Raw genomic sequence first — 27,007 nt, forward strand, 5'->3', positions numbered from 1 at the left:
GAAAGTCACACCACTCCACAACAGAACCAGTTACCTCAAGCCATGCTGTGTGATCATGTGCTAATCACTCCCCAAACATTGTTCACTAGCAGTGACTCTTGGATTTAAATATGTAATTATAGTTGTAGATTTGTAATATTTATTCACGTCAGTGAAATTACTACAGGGTTTTTTCCAGTATATGGCCTGTTTGCTAAAATTTGTTAAAAATGACAGTGAATCAATAATAAAAAGTAACCTGTTAATTTAATTATAAGCAAATCTTGGTTAAAGGTATTTTAAAATTAGCAGGGTGTTAATTTTCACTTACAACATGCAGACTGGACATTTTGTCCATTAAATCTGAAGTCCATTAAATTAAGGTCTGCAAAATCGAGGGTTTACTATATATTTAGAAAACTGCAAGATTGTGGCTATTTTTGAATTGTTAAAGGAAGCTTAAATTATTTGCAGGTTTAGTGCTAAAAATATCCCTTTGCATTCAAATTTTGTGATAATTAGTAATTGCACTTGGATGTGGTATGAGTCATACTTTTTTAATTACTCAGATTAATAGGATAAGCAGATCTGAACATTACCCATTTTACCAAATAAGAGCATCCTATAGAATTTTCTATGCTAAAGATAGGTATCTTCTCTGAAAAATAACGATGAAGTCATTTATTGTGTAGCATTTTGGTTTTCTTAAAGTAGAAAGTTAAAGGAGGAGTTCAGTGATTTTGCATACATAGGTTTCATTTCTTAACTGTTCGGCTTGGCCTCTGGAAGGTCCGAGTGACTTTAGGTGGAATAACCAGATCTGTTTGCTCCCGAGGATCAGGCGAGTTCGCCAAGGAGAGGCAGGGAGACAGATGGCTGGCTATTATGTTACAGCCATCATCTGCTGGGCCCTGAGCAAATATTAAGTGAATAATATATATGTAATTGGTGTGAAAGTACAGTTGCAATATTTCTAATTCTGTTTGAAGGATAGCGACTTCTTGAACATTTGTATTTTGTAGAATATATTGAAATGTCTTTGTTTACAGGGTTAATCCATTTTAAACTATTTTAAAGTGAACATTTTTCCCTCATTTTTGACACCACTGTGCAATATTTTGAATTGAAATGGCCTATAATGGCCCCTTTTTTCCCATAACAACACGAGCACTAAATTATAGCTGTGCAATTATGTAAACAATGGAAATGCTTCCAGAATGAATCCTTCCTTTTAAATTTTCATTTTGTGTAATTGTTGGAAGGTTTGGAACCATAATAAACAAAATTATTTTACACATTTGTCGTTCTAAAGGTCAATTATAAGAGAACTAAAGAAACTACACTATGCAAAATGAATAAACCAATTTCTGTTGCCATCACCATATGTTTTTTTCTTATCACTTACGGTTTTTCCAGTTACTGTGTACATAGCATTCAATTAAAGCGATTCATTTACCCGGCTGAATGTGGTTTGTGTTTATAGAACTGTGCTTTGGAGGAGAGGAAACAACACGCCTCTGTTTGAATTACCTGATTTTTTGTAAGATCGGTGATAAGAGACAGATGTTCTCACCAGTTACTTTCTCATAAACCTGAATGTTTTGATAAACTGCAAATTCACAATTACCATCTTACAATCTGGTTTTCACATTCGGTGTAGCATGTGTGTGGACTTTCAACCAAAAACAAGAGAAAAATACCAGTTTTGTGGTCTGATCACTATATTGCAACATTTTGAAGAATAAATTTTATTTCCCTTGATGAGTTTTGTTTATGTTTTAAACTGGTCAATTTTCAAGAGTGAACAATTTCTGTTTTAAAGTACATTTTTCATTGAGCTTATTGCTTAGCTTATTGTTTTTAGTCTGTGTAGAGTGTGAAAAAGAAACTAATTTTTGCTACCAGATTAATTTGTTTGGGGTAAGTTCTCGAACTCCTTAAAAAAATGGAACCTAGGAAATCTAAAAACATCAGTTCCCTGTTTTTATTTCATCTATACACTCTGGCTAATTGTTGTAATGCTTTGCTAAGGATGTTATTTAAGGTATTAATTTCTAGAGTTTTTTAATTTCTGGGATAAGGTAATTTAAGAGACTTATCTGTGCCACCTTTGAAATGTTTTAAAATGTTCATTCTGAATATCAGCAAAACAATAGTTCACATAATTCTACAAAGTGACTTCTAGAAAGTGAAATCTTTCACAGTCCTTTCAATTTGTGACAAAATTTTTTTTTCACTTGTCACTCTTTACTTCTGTATGGCCCTTTTCATTTTACAGAGGCCTGTGTTCATATCTAGTGTACCATTAGATACAGCTCTCTAAAGGGAAATCATCCCATTTTATGGAATAGAAACATGAAGCTCTAGACATGATCTGCCATGATCACATATTCTAGTGGTCCCAGTTCTAGCGAGACATTTCCCACTGGTGGTCACAATGAAGGTAGCACTAGAGCATCAAATTGCATGGTGGGAATAATGGCCGCTTTCCAGTCCTTGGGACTCGCCTTGGTAGTACGTCTGGAGTGAGCACAGAACTTCTATCCTTCTAGGATGCAAACCACCTTTTAACAAGGAGAGCCTCCGTCAGACAGCGACAGTTAGCAAAAATTCAGTAGTCTTGGTTTGCTGTTATTGTATTGATCTAAGGGTTATTTTCTGTTTATGAGACAACTTACTAGTTTTCCAGAATAATCTTATTTAAGTTCAAAAAAGTTTGTTACTTTGAAAAACAGATAAATAATATTCACTTCGGATGTGGACACGTCAATAGCATGAGGTTGTACATGAATAACTGACATTTGGGAAGCTGTGAAGCAAGGTTCAGAGTGTCAAGATTTTTTTATATTTCCGAAGATCCCAGTTATAGCCATGAAGGTAAAAGAGGATTCTTACTAGAAATGAGGGGAGTATTTTGTGGATGTCCCTTTACTGGGAAAACACAGCTACTCTCTTTTTAATACCACACAGTTATGCCTAATTTTAAAATGTCTTCACGAAGAGGAAGTCTTTGGGTTGTTCCATTTCACTGTGGATAAGCAAAATGAGCAGGTAGATGGCCATAATTTGGCTGACTGGCCATATATTGCCCTCTTTAACCTGCACATTAACCTACTCCAGTGCCATCGTTAGCTGGCCAGGGCAGCACAGGCCCCTGCTTCTCATTGGGGCTCCGTCTTACGTGGGTGGCAGGGCAGGGTAGGCTAGCCATCTGTTATTTTGCACTCTCTTTCCAATCTTCTTGCCCATAGAAACAGGTTCCGTTGATGTGACTGGCCACGGTCCAGAGGTAGGGGGGCCGTGGCACTTTACCTCGGCTACACACATTTCTGCTGTCTTTAGCATCAATGCCAACGTAGTGATTTTTTGTGAATGCCCCACTTACAGGTCATTGTCTTTACACATATGAATCTCTTGAAGCAAAATGGATTTCATTTACAAATTTCAGCTTTAGCTTATTAAAGGATTTAGTTCATAATTACCATAAACTTATCCCAGAAAAGCATTTTATAATTCTGAATTCCAGTTGTGAATATGGCTTATTTAAGTGTGGGCTAAAGATTTTAAAAATTTATAGTGTTCAAGGCTTAGTTCTTCATCTCAACAGATGGAATTAACACTATAAACATAACAAAGTTAACATCATGGTTGTTTGCATTATTAATCTTCAAATGCATGGCATTCTGCTACCTTGCTAGCCAGGTTTGCACGAATCCTTTCATTGCAGCATATGTCAACAGAAATGTGCTCCCATCTGCTACTGGATAGCTTGATGCCTGATATTCCGAGACAAGGCCCAGCACAATGCGTACCTCTGTGAGTAATTACAGGTGTGTGGTGAGGAGCCCAGGGCATTAATCAGAAGCTTAATTATGAAAAAGGTGGATCTTTTGTTCCACTCTTGGAGCATGAGTTTACCACACACTTTCTAAACTGCAGCATCCATCTGCTCAGCCCCTTAGAATGTTTGCCTTGGCTGATACGGACGCTAAAGTGTATCAAAGGACGTGATTAAAGCAGGTTTAAACATTAACTTGCAAGAAGTGTGGTTCAGGCTTTTCTTTCCTTTCTTCCTTCCTTCCTTTTATCTGTCTGTCCATCTATTTATCTATCTACCTATTTATGTTTGGCATAAGAAAAAGCTTGCTGAAATTCTAAAACTTTAGTGCTTGCTGAACTCTTTATCATACATATATGAGCTCTAATAGAATAAGCATTGTACAGTCATTATAAAGAAAGAATATAAAAACAGCACAATTTTTAGAAACTTATTGAGTCCACTGTGTAAGGAAAAATATTAGTCTTAAATGTAAACACAAAAATTCTCTTTTTACATAAGAAATTGTTAAGTGAGGTTATTTTTATTACAAAGGACGTTTTTATAATACAGCATGTTGCTAGTACCTTGCTCTAATTTAATCAAATGAAATTTGAATTATTTTGAAGGGTTTTTGAAATAGTCACACTAAAATCTGAGAAAAGAACCCAGATTTAAAAAAAAAATTTGCTTTTTGAGACTAACTGTAAGTTGTATAACTACAAGTAACATAACTATAGTACTTTAGCTTTTTTGATTAATGTGCATTGCCTAGAACTGCATAAAAAAAGTTTTTGGTTTTCTTACTAAGCTCCCTTGCATACACACACTCACACAGATGGTTTCATAGATGTGGCCTGACCATGGGTGGCATGAATGCTGTCCAGCGGAGTCCTGGTCTGGTCTGCCATAGGCCAGCCAGCCACCCACCAGGGCGAGGCTGTAGCAGACACAGGAGCGCCAGGTGTCTGGGCGGTTGGTGGCCTGCATGCTGTGAAAAGGCTACTGCTGCTCGTTGCACTGTACTTCGCAATCACACTTACACTCATAGCCACACCAACTTCCTGCCCTTGGAGAATGAGCGATCACAGCACTACCATGGCACATGAAATTGTTTAATGTGGAATCACCTGACAAATCAATAAAAATGTCCATCTCTTTGTCTGCTTTAAGATTTTTTAATGTAACAATATGCTGAACTTTTGAAAATCGAATAATATGGAAAGGGCTATATAAACAGAGGTCTTATTTGTGTATTTACCTCAATGCTCCTTTAGCTTGTCTGAGGAGCTCACCTATAGGTGGAAGACAAGAAGTGTCTAGTCCCAATGCCACAATTCAGATTTTGGACAAGTCATCATACAGTTTAGTGTCTCGATTCTTTTACTTGTAAAATGGTACAATAGCTCTTAGACGAACTCACCTCCAAGTGTCCGTTTTACTGAGACATTTCTATGATCTGCGCCCTCTTAGGTTACCAGGCAGGGTCATGTACAGACTAACTGCCTCCTTTGGAATTTTGTTCTTGAAAGTGACATTTGTGTTTTCTCCCCTTCCCTTTTAGGATATCTTAAATACCATTATAAAGCACTGTCCACCCCGCTTTTTCTCCCTGGGTTTGCCTGGCTTCTCAATGCTGGTGGGGGACTTCATCACGGCTGCTGCCAGGGTCCTCGGGACAGACATGCTGGCGGTGAGTATGACAATGCTCAGCATCCACGTTCCCAGGAGGCTTCACAGTCGCTAACAAGGTTCAGATTTCTCCACTCTTAACAGGTGTTGACTCATTAGTGCAATGTGAAACTGGGCTCTCGGGTAGATGCCCTGGCAGCTGATGTGTGAAATTGTAGGATAAGATGACACACTGCTATTGGAAAGGCGTTTCATCAAAAGGCCAGAGTGTGAAAAATCATCCTCACTAATATTTTCAGCTCATTCACACAGTCAGAAGCAGGACTTGTCTCTTAGAATCTTACTAGCATTTGCAGTAAATGGCACAGGCATAGATGTCTATAATAAAGAGAGAATCTTAAGTGTCTGTTATCAGTAATGTTTGTTTTTCATTATTGTCTTGGTTATTAGAAGTCTAGTAGGAACTTTTCTTAAAATGTTAGAGATAAAGAGATGTCCATAATAAAGATAGGATTTTGAGTGTACATTATTATTTTCTTTGTTAATCCTCACACAAAGATACACTGAGTGGCCAGATTATTATAACCACCTGACGTTTGTAGGCAAATTAGCTGTACACTGCATTGTATGGGATATGGAAGCCAAAGCCCTGTTTAAACACCTTTGCTGTCTGCAGTTACTGAGATAAAACGTCTCCAATTCGCACAGGAACACAAGGATAGGACAGTCGAGCATTGGAAAAAAGTCATGTGGTCCGATGAATCACGTTTCCAGTTGCATCATGCAGATGGCAGAGTGAGAATTTCGCGGAAACAGCATGAAAGCATGCACCACACATGCATGAGTACAACCCTTCAAGCTGGTGGGGGCAGTGTTATGGTTTGGGGCATGTTTTCCTGGCATGATTTGGGCCCTTTAATTCGTGTGGAACAACGTCTGAATAGCACAACATACCTAAGTATCATTGCTGATCAAGTTCATCCTATCTTGTTGATGTCATATCCCAATGGAGATGGCTTCTTCCAACAAGACCATGTGCCATGCCACGGTGCTCGTATTGTGCAGGAGTGGTTTCAAGAACATGAGGGAGACTTTACCTTGCTTAGGTGGCCCCCACAATCACCAGATCTCAATCCAATTGAGCATTTGTGGGATGAAGTTAAAGAGCCATCAGGCAGCTGGTTCCACAACCATCAAATCTCACAGAACTGGACAGTGCTATTCATCAGGCATGGTGTCAGATTCCTCGCATCACCTTTCAACATCTCGTGGAGTCAATGCCAAGAAGAATTGCCGCAGTATTAAAGGCAAAAGGTGGCCCAATGAAGTACTGATGGGGTGGTCATAATAATCTGGCCACTCTGTATTTCTTCCATTGATTTTTAGAAAGAGTGGAAGGGAGGAAGGGAGAGGGAGAAAAAGAAAGAGAGAGAAACATCGATGTTATAGAGACACATCGATTGGCTGCCTCCTGCATGTGCCCCAACGGGGGATCCAACCTGCAACCCAGGTACATGCCCCTGACCAGGAATCGAACCCACAACCCTTCGGTGCATTGGCCGACACTTCAACCACTGCGCAGCACCAGCCAGGGCGAGTGTACATTATTAGTAAAGTTTTTCTCATTATTGTATAAGTTGTTAGAAGTTTAGTATAAAATATTTTTAAATGTTAGAACACTAACATTTTAACTAGAAAATGAATATATAATTTCTTATTAATGTGGAGAATTCCTGTACTAAAAAAATTAGAAGAAAGTAGGCTGACTAAATGGGTATTCAAAGCTACAAAAAGTTTTATTTGTAATCTCCACATTTACCTCGCCTACTAGGGCAGTGTCTCAGTGCCTTTTGAGAGAAGAGTCTTAAACATTTAAATTTAAAGAGCTTCTCACATTTGTGCTCAGTATAACTGTTACTTTTTCAGATTCATTTTTTCCTCTTCAAATGGTGTAAATAAAATTAGCTTTACTGGTTTACCACTGCCCACCCTTGCTTGCTCAAGCTCCCCCTGCCGCCGCTGTTCTCGTCAGGTCTCCCATTAGTCCACTGCTGCCTCCTCAGCCACCTGCCCTAATCTCCGAGGCTGCAGTGGGAGCCGTTGCCTGAGTGCTTCTCATCTGAGACGTTCCAGGCACTTCGCAGAACTGCCACACAGGCCTGGCAGCACATTAGAAAGAAATGCCTGCCATCCGGAAGAAATTTGTGATTGTTGGTGATGGAGCCTGTGGCTAGACTTGCTTCTCATCATTTTAGCAAGGCCCAGTTAGTTCCCAGAGGTGTGTATATACCTACGGTGTTTGAGAACTATGTGGCCGATATTGAAGTGGATGGAAAGCAAATAGAGTTGGCTTTGTGGGACACAGCTGGGCAGGAAGATTATGATCGCGTGAGGCCCCTCTCCTTCCCGGACACCAGTGTTATACTGATGTGTTTTTCCATTGATAATCCTGATAGTTTAGAGAACATCCCACAAAAATGAACTCTGAAAGTCAAGCATTTCTGTCCCAACCTGCCCATCATCCTGGTTGGGAACAAGAAGGATCTTTGGAATGATGAGCACTCAGGGCAGGAGCTAGCCAGACGAAGCAGGAGCCGGTAAACCCAGAAGAAGGCAGAGATATGGCACACAGCATTGGCGCTTTTAATTACATGGAGTGTTCAGCAAAGACCGAAGCTGAGTGAGGGAAGTTTTTGAAATGGCCATATGAGCTGCTCTGCAAACCAGAAGTGAGAAGAAAAAATCTGGGTGCCTTGTCTTGTGAAACCCTGCTGCAAGCACAACTCTCATGCGGTTCAACTGGAAGTGCTGTTTATTAACCTTAGTGTATGATTACTGGCCTTTTTTTTTTTAATCTACTGGAGGCCCAATGAACGAATTTGTGCACCAGTGGGGTCCCTCGCCTGGCCTGCGGGATCGGGCTGAAACCGGCTCTCCGACATCCCCCAAGGGGTCCCAGATTGCAAGAGGGCACAGGCCAGGCCAAGGGACCCCACTGGTGCACAATCGGGGCTGGGGAATGATGCGAGAGGTTGGCCAGCTGGGGAGGGATAATGGAAGGGCTCCAGGGCGTGTCTGGCCTTCTCACTCAGTCCCGATTGGCCGGACCCCAGCAGCAAGCTAACCTACCAGTCAGAGCGTCTGCCCCCTTGTGGTCAGTGCACGTCATAGCAACTGGTTGACTGGACGACTGTCTGCCCCCTGGTAGTCAGTGCACGTCATAGCGAGCAGTTGAGCGGCCTTAGCATACATTAGCATATTACTCTTTGATTGGTTGAACGGACAACCAGGCAACTGGACACTTAGCATATTAGGCTTTTATTATATAGGATAATTTACATAAGGTTACAAATCAGAAAACATCTTGCTACCAGTATTTAGAAGCCAACCATGATTATTAATGATGTCCAACCCACCTCACGCACTGGGTCCTCTGACACCCCTCTCAGAGCCCTCCTCGGCATTCCCAACTGATACACCAAGGAATTTCTTAACTTCTTGCTTCTTTCTAGAAAGAGAGTTAGGCTGTAACTACTTCATAACTAACACATCTTGCCTGTCATTGGTCAGCTGTAAGATACTCTAGTGAGTTACCACTTCCGAACTTTCTCCTGAACAGACTTCATTGGCATAGCTCTGTAGTGGGCATCCAGTGTTTGCAAAATGTGCTCAGTCATCCAGTCCAGGACTTTTGTTTGCTGGAATATTTTTGACTACTGCTTCAGTTTCATTACTGCTTCTACCTATTCAGGTTTTCTCATTCTTCCCGATTTAGTTTTGGAAGATTGTGTATGTCTAGGAATTTGTCCATTTCACCCAGGTTGTCCAGTTTGTTGGCATATGGTTGTTCATACTATGTCCTTACAATCCTTTGTATTTCGGTTATGTCACTTGTTACTTTGCCCGTTTCATTTCTGATTTTATGTAATTTGGTCCTCTTTTTTTTCTTGATGAGTCTGATTAAAAGTTTGTCAATCTTGCTTATCTTTTCAAAGAACCAGCTCTTGGTTTCATTGATCTTTTGTATTGTTTTTTTGTTTTGTTGTTGTTTTTTAGTCTCTATGTCATTTATTTCCACTCTGATCTTTATTTTCTTCCTTCTACAGACTCTGCACTTTTCTTGTTGTTCTCTTTCTAATTCTTTTAGATTTAGGATTAAACTGTTTATTTGAGCTTTTTCTTGTAGCTTGAGGTAGGCCTGTAATGCTGTGAACTTCCCTCCTAGGACTGCTTCTGCTTTTGCTCATACATTTTGGATTGTTGTATGTTCATTTTCATTTGTTTCCAGGAAGTTTATGATACCTTTCTTGATCTCATTGGTAATCCATTCATTGTTACATACTATTTATCCTCAGTGTGCTTGAATGTTTTTATTGTAGTTGATTTCTAGTTTGATGCCATTGTGATCTGAGAAAATGCTTGATATGATTTCAGTCTTCTTGAATTTGTTAAGAATTTTTTTTTCTAGCATTTAAGAATGTTCCATGTGCACTTAAGAAGAATGCCACTTTTGGATGAAATGCTCTGTAGTTATCAATTAAATCCATCTGATCTATTGTGCCATTTAAGTTGGCTGTTTCCTTGTTGATTTTTGTCTGGAATAACTTATCTAGTGATGTCATTGGGATGTTAAAAGTCCCTTTCTATGACTGTATTGCTATCGATTTCTTCCTTAAAGTCTTCTAAGACTTTTAAAAACATATATAGGTACTTCTATGTTGGGTGTCTATATATTTACAAGGGTTATATTTTCTTGTTGTATCAACCCCTTTAGTATTATGTGGTGACCTTCTTTGTCTCTTTTTATGGCCTTTGTTTAAAAGTCAATTTTGTCAGACCTAAGTATTGCCTTGTTAATGTCTCGGGAAATTGTTCTGTGAATATTTTTGTGAGGTTTTTGTTTGTTTATTTTTGTTTGCTTATTTCTGTTGCTAGTGAAATGGACAGTTAGCATAATCTTTAAACATAAATAGACCATTAAAAGTGCTATTGCTAAGGATGTAAAAGAAACAATGATCACAGGCCATTGAAGAGGTAAAGAAAACCCAAAACTGTTGTTGATTTGAATAAAGGAAAAGCAGTTAGCCTGTGACAGCATTTCGGAGGCGTGATAAGTGAAAAAGCTAAGATGCTGCATGCCAGCTTCCTGAAAGACACCCCTAGAATGAGTGCTGGAAGTGATTCATTTAAGACTAGTAGGGGGTGGTTTGATAAAGTTAAGAAAAGAAGTGTTTGCTTATAGATTAAACAATACATTAGACATCTAAAGCCAAATATTACAATTTTACATCTAAGGAAGGTTAAAACAGGGAATCATTTGGGGGTCTGGTACAAAGTAATTCAATTTACATTATTTCTAATGGGAAAAAATGATTCAGTTTTCGAGCAGATTGATTCTTGAACAGCCTTCTTGAACTGAATTAACACATTGAGGATGGATCATGAGAATTCTCGCTTCATACTAGTATTACACAGTGTTTTACAAAGTATCATACTTCAAAAAGATATTAGCTTATAAGAACATGTAATAAATAACTTCAAAATGCAATAGGTATTTAATTTTAAAGCATGTCTTTAACATTTATGTAAAACGTTTTTTGTACTCGTTCAATAGAAACTTATTTGGTCACTCGGTAAAGCTAGCAATAAAACTACTGGTCCGCAATGTGTTAAGTTCAAGATCTGAGGTTCCACTGTATACCTAATTCCAGTAATGACAAACAAGTGGTCTTGTACCTCACTGTATGTCAGACATTATATTATTTTGCTAAGCATTTCTTGGTGAAACAGGAAATTAGGTAGATGGTGTCGTCTCTCTTTCTCTACCTTCTGATAGCCCAACCCCTTTTCCTTTTGAATTTTCCTTAACTGTCTTTACAGCAAAACTAATATTAAGTTGATATAATTTTCCCTGCTTTGTCAAGAACATAAGACTAAAAAAAAACTACAAAAATCGGAAAGCAGTCATGAGAGAGTTAATCTGCAGACCGCTGTTCACAATGCTTGTTTATATTCAAGTATAATGATATTTTTCATTCCGTGGAAGTTAGCTTTTTCATTTAGGCAAATCTCTCCTGCGTAAGTATTCACCTGTGGAAGAATAACCAGGCATAGTTTGATGTTTTTTATCTAAGATAAAATAATTATAAAGATTCCCTTTCATGGTCATAAAATAAGTAAAACATGTTGTCTCTTATTTAAAGTTTCTAACTTATAAGAAGAAAAATGTGTTTCCCTTTCCTGTGTGCAGGCCCCTCGTTCAGAAGCTCTCACCATTCTCGGTTCTCTCGTCTGCTTTCCCAACGTCTACCAGAAGATCCCTCTGCTGCAGTCCGTGCCGGAAGTTGGTGAAGTCATCACAGGAACCGAAGATGTCAAGGTACATAATGCACTTGACTAAATCTCAGGTTTAGAACTTTACCATTCTAGCTCAATGGCTGTCTCTCTTCCATTATTACACAGTGGCCTGATTATCTAAAAGTTTTGTTATATCATTTAAATGTTTCAATAGTTGTGTTTTTTAGAGGGCTGTTTTAGGGAGATTAAATGTATGAGATTCAGAGAATACTATAGTTAAAACTGATAGGTTCCTCAGGTATTTTTTATTAGATCTGTTTATCATGCCTATGGGTCATAACTAGGTAACAAATCATCCTTTATAATAATTTTATTGGTTTAATTATGCTGCATTAGTGCATCAAATGAATTTATTTAAAACAATAATTAAATAAGCTAAATATTCAATCTCATTGCTGACCTGATTAATTCCTACTAATAATTTGAAATTCCAAATTACTCCTTAGAGAATAAAAGTAAACATTTGTTCTCTCCTCTGCTGATTTTGGGGCAAACAAAAGTGCATTTCAAATCTCAGAATCGATCAATCTGTCTATCTACCTGTAGCATATAATTACAATAAATAATTGAGTGTGCTATATGTAATCCAATTAAAGTAAAATAAAACCAGGGATTTCCTGTCTGGAAGTCTCACTGGTTTTGCTACATTTTTGTTGTATGTCCAGGAATTCTGTTGTCTAGACCAGCTTAGTTGCCCAGGGGCTCCCCCTGAGTCCCGTGTTTCCTCCCCCAGGTTCCCGGGTCCATTAGGAGCTCCTAACTGCCTGGAACAGTCAGAACATGCGGGAAACCAACTACTAAACAGAGTTTTTATTTTACTTAATTGTGTTTTTTTAGCATTACCTCATAAATATTTTACTGAAGAATGCCACAGAGGAACCAAGTGAATGTGCAAGGTAAATGTTGAATAAAATATAAACAATTTTACATTTTTATGATATACATTTGTGTGTAAACACAATTTTACTAAACACATTGTTTTACATTACCCTTACACTAAAAAGTTTAACAAATATTATATCAGGAAAATGCTTCACTTAATTTTTTCCAGTTTCTAGTGTGATTCCTTCATTGAGTTATGATTTATTTAGAAACATATTTCTTAATTTCCAAACATGGTTATTTCTATTTATTTTTTTGCTACTGCTGAGTTAATTGCATTGTGGGTCAGAAATGCTGTCTGCCTGATAATAGTCTTAGAAATTGTTGAGGGGGGTTGATGACAAATATGTGATACCTTAATCAATAAAGTAATTTAAAAAAATTGTTGAAATTTGCCTTATGACCCTATTTGTAGTCAGTTTTTGCAAATGTCTCATACATGCTTGAAAAACAGTGCATGTATACATTGTTCTCCAGTTGTTGGGTATAGTATTCTAGACGTGTCTAATGAAATTTTTTATATAATTCCAAGTTGTATAGATTTTAGTGGATTGAACAGAGTCTGGGTTAATCTGGGGGAAAATAATGTTATTAATTTTTTTAATCATGTCCTTTAAATATTCCATAATATTTTTAGTTTTTTAACACTTGATCATTTACTGAGAAAAATACATTAAAATCTCCCTGTGTACCTGTTCATTTTTGTTTTATATATATTTGAAGCTATGTTATTAGCTGCAAAGAACTTGAGTTAGATCTATAGTGAATTAAATCTTTTATATTTATGTAGTGACCCTTTTGATCTCTAAGGGTAATTTTTTTATCTTAAAGACCACTTGTCTGATACTGATCCAGCTATTTTTTAATAATAATTTCTATCCTTTTAAATTTAATCTTTCTGTATTCTTCTCTTTTAAATTCTCTTTTTGCAAAAACTGTAAATCTTTCATCTATTTTTTTTTTTACTTTGTTATTGGCCCTTCCCAGTATTTAATTTTCTCCCTTTTCTTGCCTTCATTTTCCCCCTCTCCTTTTATTCTTTCTTCCTCCTTCCTTCCTATTCATTCTTGTTTCCTTCCTTGTTTTCTTTTTCTTTTTTCTCTTTCTTTTTTTTCCACATTCTATTTGTTACACCTGTTTTTTTAGAAGTCATAGATACCCTTTCAGTTCTTTTAAAGGTTACCTTAGAAATGTTAATATGCATACTTTATCTTACTTATTCTGAAGTTAGTCTATCTTTACCCTCAACATTGCCAGTTTCTTAAAACATAGTCTTCTGATTTTGCTTCTCCACTACTACACCTGCTCTTTCCCTGTCTCCCTCTTCTCCCTAAACCTTTGAATGTTAGAGTGACTTGATTCTTCTCTCTCTGTGACCTTCTAGATGTTCTTATTCATTCTAATCAGAACTTAAATTCCACCTACCTGCTGATGATATTTAATTTATTTACCTGGACCCTACTGTGAGCCCATAATATATTCAGGCTTATATATTAAACTGCTTACTTAATATCTCAACTAGGCTATCTTAACATATCCAAACTTAACACACTGTAATAAACCACTGAGTCTTCTGACTGTCTCCCAGACTGCATCTTAGTAAATGGTACCATCGTCTAACTAGATTTTTTAATACAGAAGTTTGGGGGAAATTCTTTATTTTTCCATTTCCCTTAACCACCATATTGAACCCTTCAACAAGTGTTGACAGTACCTTTTTTTCAAACCCTTTTTCTTGAGTGTAGAAAGTCAGATTTATTTCATAGAAATGATATGGTCAGTCTTTCTTAGTTGTGTATAAAAGGAACCAGACAATGAAATTAAGGGAATGTAAGTATAGATAAACACACAGACTTAAATATGATTGAGATTTCAAATAAATGGAGGAGTCTTAAAGAATGTAGTATACTTGTGAGTGATGATTTAGAAAAATTAAGAAAAAAATTAGAAGTTTTGTTGTATAAATTGGAGTGGTATGAGATGGTACTAAACAGGAGAGTGTGTTGGAATACAGAGGAGAGTGAAAGCAGTATTGCCATTAGCTAAAAAAAGAAAAAAAAAGTCTTGATAGATAAAACTCATTAAGGATCACAAAGGACATTCTTGGGATACAGAGAATCTTAATTGGCAAGAACACCTAGGCTTGAGGAATAATTGAGAGTATTAGAATTGGAAGATGCTAAATGGGAATGTTAAATAATAAATTTCCAAGTGAGAAAATAGCATGGAAGAGCTCTTATAAGCTAGTGTGGCTTTAAAACTCAAAGCAAGTGAGAGTAGTTTAGATTATAAAACCATTTTATGGGTCACAAATGTTCTCCATAGTGCAAAGCTAATAGTTACAGAGTAATGCAGGTCCTAGAAATGAGAGATCTTTGCCCTTAACAAATTACCTTTTACAAATAGGTTAATGGGTTGTAAAAAAAATCATTCATATACTAGTACACACACTCCTAAACATATACACACATGCACACAAAGAAAGAGAGGCTCTTAAAATGGTAAAAAATGAAGTTTTTTTTATATAATTCCAAATTGTATAGATTTTAGTGGGTTGAACAGAGTCTGGGTTAATTTGGGGGAAAATAAAAAGTGTAGAGTACCTGGGAATATAGAGTAATATATGCAAACTAAGAATGCAAAGTACAGTTTCTAGATGAAAATAAGCAAAGGAATTAGGCAAGAGAAGAGATAAATTTAGACAGTTCTGTACAGGAAGGAATCCAGGGTTAAAATAGTGTGGAACTCCTGATAATGCTGGTGTTGGAGAAATAGAAATGGCCGGGCACAGCTTGTAAACTGAGTTGCATTGCTTTACTGAGTGAATTTTGGTAGGTGACACAATCTTCAAAGGATTTTTAATGTGCTTGTTCTGATGCACTTAGTCTATCCTAATTTAAAGAGGTGAGAATCCAATGAAACTTAGTGGTTTTAAAACCTCAAAATATATTGATTTTAATTGTGGAATTATATTGAATACAAATGAACTTTCAATGTAGAGAGCTGAGCAGTATGTCCATTGTGATTGGCAGTGGATGTGACCTCTTTTTACAAAGAACGGATACATATTACAGCCAATGTCTGATTCTGAGTAGTGGTTTGAATCCACTTTTTGTTCTGAAAATAAGCAGTTTTGGGAGCAAATATTTTAATTGTGTGTATGTCGGCATTCATAAAAAAAGATAACAGACATATGACTTTTTTGGTTATTGTAAAAGATAGTTGAATATATCAGTTGCAAAGAGAATTACTATTTAAAATTGATTTGTAATTGAGAAAGGTAATTTGTAAAGGACTGTGCAACTCAAAAACTATTTTGTCTTAATACATTGCTTAAGAGAAATAACAGTGAAACTTATTTTGAAAGTTGTATTTAAATATTCTTTACAATAAAATATAGGATCTGTCTTCTATTTGCAATAGGTGTTGTGTATCTTATTTTAAGGAAAACAATTATAAACTCAATTTCTAACATCCTCATTTTTTATTTTTCCTCAAAAATATCTCGAAGCAGTAAAATGTACTTAAAATTAGTTTCAACAAAGATAGGTTGATATGTTGATGGGCTGTGACATTAAAAGAAAATATACCATTTATTTTATTAAATATTGAATTACTAACCATTCTCAATATTTCTCATTGTCCTGAAAACTGGTCTATGTAAGGGACCTTACCTTTTTTTCTCAAGGAGACATTTTGTTAATGTAAATTTTGCTACTTTTTAAAAATATTTTGTCATTTGAAAATACCAAGAAAATTTGGTCCAGGAATTAAATTAAAACATTAAGTTTCATGCAAGTCTCCCTCCTTTTTTCTTTCTGAAAAGATGCATTGCCATTTGCTCCCTCGGGGTCTGGATATGTGAAGAACTTGCACAGTGTACGAGCCATCCTCAGCTGAAAGAGGCCATCAATGTGATAGGTGTCACTTTGAAGGTATTACCAACTCATGATGTACATTTGACATTAAGCCATATTCTAGGTTTTCAACCAGTTTTTATTTGAATTAGCCCCATTTCCCCCCCTCCGTTACCAAGAGGGTGTTTTTTAAAAATATATTTTTATTGATTCAGAGAGGAAGGGAGAGTGAGATAGAAATACCAATGATGAGAGAGAGTCATCAATCGGCTGCCTTCTGCACGCCCCCCACTGGGAATCGAACTGTGACCTCCTGGTTCATAGGTCAGCACCTAACCACTGAGCCATGCCAGCAGGGCACCAAAAGGGTATTTTTAATTTAAAAATATATATTTTTCTGAGAGCCATGGTGAATGTTCTGTGAGGTTCTCAAGAGAGGCCACCAATGGCTGCTTCCCGACTGGCCACTGCAACCGGTCCTCCAGTCTGAGCATTTCTAGACCAAGTTCAGTGGCAAATTGGGTTCCTCTGGTGGCTGGGCATTTCCTGTGGCAAGCAGGACACCTGGTGGGAATGACAATAAAGTGGGATTTTGTGCGCTGGCCTCATAGGTGGGACTAGGAGAGACATAACAGTCCTGATTATGACCTTGAGTGCTTACAGTCCAGCTGGGCTTTGGGCACTCTTAGGACATCTTTCTGCCTCTGCTTTGTTAATGAAAAGAAGAACTGCCATTTACTGGGTACTCATGCTGGGCCTGATTCATGCTGTAGTCTCTGAGTGCTTTGGTTAACCTTCATGACAGCACTGAGGTAGATGTCACAATCTTTGTGTCACTCCAAGGGAAAGCAAGGCCAGGGAATTCAGATCGTGATCCCACAGCCATGTGTGCATAAGTGATGGAACCAGCATGGAGAGCTGATCTGTGTGGCATGAAAGACAAAAGTCAACTTTTACACGCCCTGTGAGGCCACTTTTTAAACCAGAGCTCAAATTCTGCTGGGTCCTTTCCTGGCTCCTGCTTAGAAATGATGGTACGAATTTTAGCACTGCTGTTAGTACACCCCTGGCATGAATAAGTGGCCAGCCCCTGGCAGGCACTGTGCCGAAGGTTTGTGGAAGTTCTCCATTGCTAGGTAATTTTCCATTTTACAGTGGAGGAACTGAGGTGCAGAGGAGTTAAAGAACTTGTTCCAGGCTCTAGAGCAAGCATGTCAAACTCGCGGCTGGCGGGCCGCATGCCTCATGGCGGGCCGCGAGTTTGACATGCTTGCTCGAGAGCGACAACCTGGCCTTGCTGAATCCTGAACTGCCTGTCTATCACCCACATCCAGGCTCTTGCCTGCCCTTCTCTGCTGTCGGCCACATGCTGCTCTAACAATAACAGCCATTGCAGCTGGCGCTTGTGACAGTCCTCACCAGGCCATCGGCAGCCCCTGTGCTGCCTTTTGTTTTTTTTGTTTGTTTGTTTGTTTGTTTTTTTAATATATTTTATTGATTTTTTACAGAGAGGAAGAGAGAGGGATAGAGAGTTAGAAACATCGATGAGAGAGAAACATCGATCAGCTGCCTCTTGCACACCCCCCACTGGGGATGTGCCCGCAACCAAGGTACATGCCCTTGACCGGAATCGAACCTGGGACCCTTGAGTCCGCAGGCCGACGCTCTATCCACTGAGCCAAACCGGTTTCGGCCCTGTGCTGCCTTTTGTGTGTCAGCCCCACAGGATAACGCCAGTGTTCCCCTGCCCGTGTCTCAGCATCGAGCCCTCTGGTCTGGCCCCTGCCTTCCTTGGTAGCCTGATTTAATGGCAACCCTCCTCACCCACCACTCTTCCTGGCCAAACTCAATGCTCCTGTTCCCTAGGTGTGCCCTCTGACCTCCTCCCTCTGTCACCCTGTCCTCTCCCTTCCCTCCTCAACATCACTTGGGATTGCCCTTGCGTCTTGAGAGCTGGAAAAACGCTTGCTGGTGATCCCTGTGGAGAGAAATTGAAAATTAATTAAACCAAGATTATCACTTAGGAGTGCTCCCTCTGCCCTGAGAAGGGAACTGAACCCTGACCTTGGTCATTGTGTTTAATCCTTAGAACTGTCACATAAGGTGAAGGGTTATTACCAACTCTGCTTTACAGATGAGGAAAATGAGTTTATTGAGAATAATAGAGCTTGTCAGGGTCAAACCCAAGATACTCTGGCCTCATGTCTGGGCTTTGTCACAAATGTGGTGTGCAGGATACTCTCGCTGACTCCCAAAGCCATGGAGAAATATTCACGTATAAAAGTGGAAAAAGTTGGGTATCAATTGTGTATCTGTAGAATCCAGTTCTTTTTTTAATATTTTATTTTTTCAATTCTAAGATCTGTTTTTCAAATTTGAATTTTTCTTAAATCTAGAAATGTATATTTAATGTAATGTGCCCCCCCCCATCTTTACCCCTTTCCTGGAAAAGATGTTAATAATTTGATATTATCTTGAAATTAATGAGATGTACAGATGTACATATCTATATATTTATGTAGTATATGAAACGGAAGAGCTAGAGGGGGTGGACTGCAACTTTGTGTGGGTATGGTGGCTGTGCTATGATCTAAAAGATATGACAGCATCAGCCGAATGCAGATCTGGAAAATGAGTGCCCCAGGCAAACAAGGAGCAGGTGTAAAGGCCCTGGGGCAGAAGTAAGCCAGAGTGTTTGAGGGATGAGAGATGCCCATGAGAATCAGGTCATCTGAGGCCTGGATGGCTGGTTGACAGTGTGAAGAGCCCTTGAGTGCAGATGCTCTTACCCTGAGTTTACCTTGCACCTGTCAGGAAGGGGTAGTCAGTAACTGTTTATTCTGTAGAATTAAATTAATCACCTTCTTCCTTATCCTCTACATTAGTCAATGAAGTGCTAAAGGTTAGCTTTTCTGTGTTGTTTGTGTGGTATCCAAGTCAGTTGGTGTCTGCTTCATGTGACTTGGAGCTCCTTGGTGTGGAAATAACTAAGCTACATATCCAGAGGTTTCCCTAGACAGGGACACAGAGTCATTGGCAAAGGTAGAGGTGGCAGTGTAGCCCAAGGTTCTGGCCAGGGTGCCCTGCCTTTCATGCACCCTCAGCCATCAGTCTTTGCAGGGGTTACCTCTTTGACATGCCATCTCACAAGAAATTTAAGCAGCCAGAGGACCTTGGACACATGCAGGCTCAGGAAACATACACAAAATAATTTAATATATCATAACTCATGAGTCTTGTTCTCGTAGTCCCAAATTTTTCCTATTTTTTTCTGTTACACATGTGGGTTAAGTTTAATTTCCTAGGATAGAAAGTCATTTGATCATTCCATTTCTCCTTGTGTAAAATGAAGGTAACATCTACCTTAAAGAGCTGTCGATGAAGATTTTTCAGCGCTAAAATGATTATCTTGTAAAAGGTTCAAGCAGCAGATATTCAATAATGCACTGAATTTAAATTTCCTACTAGTCAGCACTAGGATTTATGTGATCACATAAAAAAACCTTTTGAAGTTATGGTTTTAATTTCCAAATGATTAAATGATAGTTATTTGTTTCTACAGAATGCTGTGTAAATTAATATAGCTCATCTGGACAAGAGGTAGTTATAGAATGGTGATCATGTATAAACTATCTGATAATAGGACACATTTTTCACCAAAACAAAAATCCAAAGAAACCCTAAATACTAATTCAGAAGAATCTATGCATTCCTATGTTCATTGCAGCTTTATTTACAGTAACCAAGATTTGGAAGCAATCCAAGTGCCCATCAGTAGGTGAATGGATAAAAATAGCTGTGCTACATTTACACAATGGAATACTACTCAGTTGTAAAAAAAAAAAAAAAAAAAAAGGAAATCTTACCCTTTGCGACAACATGGATGGACCTGGAGAGCATTATGCTAAGTGAAATAAGCTGGTCAGAGAAAGACAATTAGCATATAATCTCACTCATATGAGATGTAATGGACAAAATGAACTAACCAGCAAAATAGAGACAAACTCATAGATAGAGAACAGACTGACAGCTGTTGGGGTGAGTGTTTGGAGGGCTGGGTGGTGGTGGTAAAGGGATTAAAAAAAAACCAAACTCATGGACACAGACAACAGTGTGGTGATTGCAGGGGGCAGGGAGGGAAAAGAGGAAATACATGGAGGAGGGTAAGGGGGATACATGGTGATAGAGGGAGACTTGACTTGGGCTGGTGAACACACAATACATACAGTGTACAGATGATGTGCTGTGGAGTTGTGTACCTGAAGCCTTTATAATTGTTAACCGGTGTCACTCATAAATTCAATAAAGAGAAAAAAATAAATCGAAACAAGGAACTATATCTCTGAAAGGAGCTATAAAGAAATAACTTATGTTCTTCCTTAGTAATACTGTACATGTTAAGTGAGGTCATTTAGTTTGGGGTTTTGTTTCCTTTCCTAGTTTCCTAACAAAATCGTGGCTCAGGCAGCTTGTGATGTTCTTCAGTTGCTGGTTTCCTACTGGGAAAAGCTTCAGACGTTTGAAACCTCTCTGCCTCTGAAAATTGCAGAAGTAAGTCTCTGTAATGCTGAAGTATAAGCATTTCCTTTTTGTTATACAGGGTTCCCCCCCAAAATGTATACACACTTTAACAGCTGATAGCTTGATTTTCAAAATGAAATCTATTTTAATAAACACTGCCTTTATAATTATTCAAAGTGTGTGTATACATTTTTGGGGAGTTTGATTGTAGATACTCAATTAATTGTTAGAGAGCGAACTATTAAATTACTACACGAGTCTCCTCAGCTGTGATTTCAGGCACTACGTAGAGCAGCCACCAGTGTTCCAGGGCAGAGTCTTACACTTGGAGAGTTTGAAAGGCAGACACGACCACAACAAAGAGACCTTTGTAGCCTGGGCTTCATTCATCCAGAGTAATTTGGATGGTGCCAAGGAGGAGTAGGCAGCTGGTTAGGATGCCCTCTGTGTGTGTGGTGGGAGGAGCAGGGGGGAGTGGGGGACTGCTGTGTAAAACCAGGAGTCTCTTCCAGACTGAAGGCCCGGACTGTGCTTCTGCCATAGCGTGATTGCCAGCTGTAATGAGATTACTGCTCTAATACCCTCTGTGAGGGTAACTAGTGGAGGAGAGGGACAGAGGACCAGCAAGAATCATCTCAGTCGTAATGTCCTGGAGGTTGGTTGCACTGGGAATGCTTGCTCGTACGGGAGCAGGTACCCTCCCCCCGTAGGGGCCTGGTGGTAAATCCCACCAGTTCCTGCCAGTTTGTATAGCAGTACACTTTAAAACATGCCCTGTTCTTTAACATTTAGTGGCAACTCTTCAAGGAAATGTGGTTTGTTTCCATGTGGTATTAGAGGGAGAGTGATATTGATTTATTTTTTTCTCAGCCCTAGACAAATTTCACCAATGAGATCACTTTGTTCTCTCAGAGATACATCAGATATCACAAGTGATTTTTTACCTTAAGTGGCCTAGAGTGAAATAGAACTGTGGGCATAGGAATATAAGGTGCTGCAAAATGGAATTGGGTTTTAGGGCAACCATATAATTTACATCTACATGGAAGACCTTTGAAAATAACATGGTGCTGTGACACTAGGAAAATAGTGTAGAGCTGGGTAATTTATAAGAAAACGAAATGGGAGCATTTTCATAACTATTTTTGAAAGTATTTTTTGCTTTCTACACAAGTGTGGAGACTGAAGATAGAAATTTTATGACTACAGATATAAATATTTCTTTCTCTGGGGCCCCCAATTTTGCCACCAACAGAATGGGATGGAAGCCACGTGGGACTCTTACCATATGGCTTCCAAAAGTGCCACTATGGTCTGTTTGACTGAGGCTTTTCCTTTTATACAGATCCTTGTGGCCACAATTGCTTTTCTTTTACCAAGTGCAGAGTACTCCTCAGTGGAAACAGATAAGAAGGTAGGTGGCACACTGGCTAAGTTTTGCCTAGAGTCTGTTTTTTTAAAATGTAAAACAGAATGATAAATAGTACTACACGCAGGGATATCCTCTATAATATCTTTCACTGTTAACCCTCGGGAAAACCTTACTCATTCATGTATTCCTTTTCTGTGTGTCCATTGAATAATTACTATGATGCAGGGACAGTTTGTTGTGTGTTACTGCCTTTAGTGAAGTTGAAAAGACTGCAGTGTAAGGCGCCGGGCCTGTTTCCTCTTCCAGTTCATTGTGTCCTTGCTCCTCTGCCTCTTGGACTGGTGCATGGCATTGCCGGTGAGCGCCCTGCTCCGCCCTGTGTCCACGGCGGCCCTGGAGGAGCAGCACTCACGCAGAGCCCCTTTGCTGGATTACATCTACAGGGTGAGTCTCAGTTGGGCCTGGAGGGCATGGAGTATGGGAATCACCAAAATAGGTTTTATGCATTTACCTATTTATCAATGCCCTTTTGAAAAGAATTTATTGGGCAGGGGATGAAGGGGGGCGGGGGTAAAAGAAACAAATAATTTAAGGAGGGAAAACAGGACAGATATAATTGTAAGAAGCAATGATTACCATGTGAAAGATGCATGCATTTTCACATGACTGTCATCTTCAAACAACTGCTGTTTGATCAAATCCCCCAATTTTCACGGAACATGGTCCAAATCTACTTAACTTAAAAAAGAACTGTTTATATAGTAGGAATATCCATAGCCTTAGTTTGAGAAAAATCTATTTTTCAAAGGAAGAAAAAAATATAGTGGTTCCAGTAATCTCTTAAAAGATCTTAAGAAATAAATTAATGAAATGTATCACAGCAAAATAATTACCGTCATCATTTTTATAGTACATAAAATATTGTACTATTTTACCCCATAATCATGACTAGGTGTGGTATTTACTCTGGACCCTTTATACTGTCCTTCTACACAGACTTCAGTCTGTCCTGCGATGGCCTTATGAATGTATGTATGTATGTATTTATTTATTTAGTATTTGGGTGTCCATTCAATAATTACTATTATGTAGGACAATTCTGTTGTTTATTTATTTTGGTAACAGACCTTTAATAATAGTTTGTTTTTAAGATTCCATGTCATTAACTGATTACTTTTATTTTAAAATTTATTAAATTAAAAAAATACCACTTAACCATGGTTGAAATTCTACTAAAAAGTATTGTGTATTTTTAAATGGATTCTTCACTAGTTGAAGATTTTGGTTGCTATGTTAGCTTTATAAACCTATTTGAGGCTGGCTTGACCCACTAAAGCAGCCACAATCATTTAAATTCATCTCTGTTTTTAAAAAGATGTATCTTAAAATTGCTTTACCAATATAAAAGTCACCTCATAGTTAACATGATTCGCAAATTTATTGAATAACTCTTCATTGTATTTTTAAAGGAAACTTTCTATTGAAGTATAAATGCATCTAGAAAATTGCATCCATCATAAGAGAGAGCTTGATGAGTTTTCACAAAGTAAGCACACCTGTGAAACCTGATCCCAACTCTAGAAACAGAACGTTTTTAGCCTCCCAGAAGCCCCCACTGCACCTCCTCCTAGTCACTAGCTCCCTGTGTGTGGGGGTTGTTTATCTTGTGGCTTATGCCTTAGCTAGGCTTTGTCTCCCAAATTATTTCCTTCTACTACTTATGTGGCCTTGGGTGGACTGGAGCAGGACTTAGGTGTGTGCAACCATACAGAATGGCAAAATAGGCGCTTTTTTACTTTTTTTTTTAACTTGAGAATGTATTGTCATTGATGTGAAAGGAACAAATAAACTTGCTAATAGCAAGACTATGTTTTAGAATGGAAAGGATTTGATTTTTTCAAGTATTACGAAGCAGGAGTCCTACCTCCTAAGGCAGCGGTCGCCAACCGGTGGTCCGTGGACCGCTGGTGGTCTGTGAGGCCTGAAAGGTTGGCGACCGCTGTCCTAAGGGCCAGAGCGTTATCCATGGCACACATTCCCTTCTGTTTTTCACAGGTTCTGCACTGCTGTGTTTGTGGCTCAAGCACATACACCCAACAGAGTCACTACACACTGACCCTGGCTGACCTGTCATCCTCAGATTATGACCCCTTCCTGCCACTGGCAAACGTGATGAATTCTGAGCCAGTCCAATATCACTCATCAGCAGACCTGGGCAACCTGCTTACTGTTGAAGAGGGTGAGATTTTTTTCAGAATATTAATTTTTGTGGACAGGAAAAGGAAAGATAGCCTTTTATTCATGCTTGCTGTGTTGTTTTTAATTCTAGTTGTTGAATTCCTGGTTTCTAGAGTTCTCTGTGAAAATTCTGCCTTTCTTGTTTTTCCTCTTTTTCTCTGTTTCTTCCCTACCCTTTCTTTTCTCACCTTAGTTGAATGTTGTGTTATTGGAGAACCATATGTCTCAGACCCATGGGACCCACAAGAACAGTTCATTTTCTATCCCCAAGGAGCTTTACATCTAACGGGAGAGACCGGATTAATACACAAGGACTCATTTGTGGACTGGTAGCACCATAGCGGCTTCCCATGGAGAAGGACCAAGGCCAGACTTAGAAGGACGGACAGACTCTGAGAGAAGACTGTGAAGTATTCCAGACTAAGAGAGCATCCTGAAGAGAGAGATGGGAATTTACATGCCACAGTTTGAGGATAGTTCAGTTCACAGCATAGGGGCCATTTTAGAGTGTGGGTAATGTCAGGACTTAGTATGTCCTCCTTAACCAACCTTCTCTCCAGAATGACAAGAGCTCATCTCTGGAATGTGAGTCAAAATGTGGTTATGTCATCTATACGTACATTGCATAGAGCCACAACGCTCCCCGCCTCTCCCCCCCCCCCAACACACACACACATGAGTGTATGTAAATCTAGTGAACTCTGAGTATTAAATTGTTTCAATGTCAGTTTCCTGGTTGTACTATGGTACTATAGCTATGTAAGATGCTACTGTTGGGGTGAAGGCTATTTGGAATCCCTTTGTATTATTTCTTACAAGTGCACGTGAATCTTCAGTTGTCTCAAAATAAAAAGTTGAGTAAAATGTGGGTGTCGAGGCCCAAGAATGGATCTCTGGGTAAAAGCGTCCTTAAAGACAAAGGAGTGAGGGAATGTCACCAGAAAAGCAAAGTGAGGGAAATGGAAAAAGAATCATTTCTAGCAAATCAAAGGAAGAGGGGCAGGTCAGGAGCCGAGGAAAATCAGCAGTGTAGGAACTTCAGAAAGCTCAGGTAGGGTGAGAACAGAGCGGGGGCTGTTCAGTTTCCCCACTGAATGTTTGCTGGTGGTTTTGCTGGGTACTTTGGGCAGAGTGATTGGTCTGTAGCCAGATAGCATGAGCAGAGGACCGGGGGTGACCATTCAGCACTCTAAGAGAGACCCCTCTTGTGGGGCCCTTGGTGGAGGGAGGAAGGACACAGCAGGCACTAGCCCTGTGAAGGCACAGGGTCCAGAGGCTGTGCTTTCGAAACGGCAGAGTCTGGAGTGTGGTTCATGCTGAGAGGAGGGGCTGGGTGAGGTGTGAATGAAGAGGACAGCAGTCGGGGCCACAGTCAGGAGCATGGGCTCTGGAATCAGCCAGCCCTTATTTTAGCTCCATTTTATAGATGAGCAAACTGAAGTGCAGGGATTTTCCCAAGGGTGTGCAAGTCAGAAGTAATGGAGGAGGGATTTGAATTTAAGGTTTAATGACCAAGTTCCTGAAACCTCATATTAGTTATTCTGATATTTTGCAAGAATACACTAAAGACTCATTTTGAGTTGTATTCCTGGTGGATGGTGTGTGGCACATTTTCATCTTGACTTCTTGTTACCCTCTATTTACTTAATTATGTAATTGTCTTTTTCTGGAGTTCACTGTTTGCTTTTCCGCACAATTGTAAATGCAAACCATATTTTTTTAAGAAAGTGACCCTTTATCTGGTTCCTTTGTTTCTTACATTGTAGTCCATGTCTCAAAAAAAAGTAATCTGCTTTTTCCTAGTTATTAATTTACATTCATCCCTATAACTGTCATAAAAATTGGTTCACCACTTATTATGATTTATCACTTGAAAATAGCAGAAGATTAGCAAGTTAGTGGAAAAGGATAAACCTAAAAATGCACCTTTAAGTTTTAGTACCATTTTTCTTTCAATGTACAACATCCTTTGACTTGATCATTCTCCAGAAAACCTCAGGACCTTAATGTAGACTTGTCCTAATATACTTCTGTGGTATTAAAAATAATCATTACCATTTTAACTAAATAAAAAAGCAAAGAAGCTTAGAAACACCGGCACACACAAATACTCCTGCTGAGTGACTATATCCTGTTAAGAGCAAAGAGGAAAAATAAAGATGATAACTTAGGTATTTTAGGTTGAACAGAATGTGCTCATATTTGAGGGTTTTTTGTTTTCATTTAATGCCGTAATTCATCATTCGTAACCATACTATCCTAGTCAAATAATGATTCTGATAAGCAATATTATATTTTATCTATTATTTTTTCATAGACCATTTGATAAAATTGCCACTTTCAAATAGAGTG

General features: G+C 38.7%; 1 protein-coding gene and 1 pseudogene across 5 annotated transcripts in view; both read left to right on the forward strand.

Moving 5' to 3' along the window:
- The window catches only part of RALGAPA2 (Ral GTPase activating protein catalytic subunit alpha 2), a 294,639-nt gene that overhangs the window by 152,428 nt on the left and 115,204 nt on the right, over positions 1–27,007 (forward strand). For all 4 annotated transcript variants that reach the window (XM_079784888.1, XM_079784887.1, XM_079784885.1 and 1 more), the window contains 8 exons: positions 5,361–5,489; positions 11,679–11,807; positions 12,623–12,681; positions 16,494–16,602; positions 20,965–21,075; positions 22,391–22,459; positions 22,724–22,861; positions 24,473–24,656. In XM_079784888.1, coding sequence (XP_079641014.1) covers positions 5,361–5,489; positions 11,679–11,807; positions 12,623–12,681; positions 16,494–16,602; positions 20,965–21,075; positions 22,391–22,459; positions 22,724–22,861; positions 24,473–24,656 — 928 coding nt within the window. The remainder of the gene's footprint in view (positions 1–5,360; positions 5,490–11,678; positions 11,808–12,622; positions 12,682–16,493; positions 16,603–20,964; positions 21,076–22,390; positions 22,460–22,723; positions 22,862–24,472; positions 24,657–27,007) is intronic.
- Positions 7,609–8,197, forward strand: LOC307107573 (ras-like GTP-binding protein rhoA; annotated as a pseudogene). The gene is made up of 2 exons: positions 7,609–7,816; positions 7,920–8,197. The product of its transcript is annotated as a ras-like GTP-binding protein rhoA (transcript).

The sequence above is a fragment of the Cnephaeus nilssonii genome (genome assembly GCF_951640355.1).
Source record: "Cnephaeus nilssonii genome assembly, chromosome: 11".
NCBI classification, from domain to species: domain Eukaryota; kingdom Metazoa; phylum Chordata; class Mammalia; order Chiroptera; family Vespertilionidae; genus Cnephaeus; species Cnephaeus nilssonii.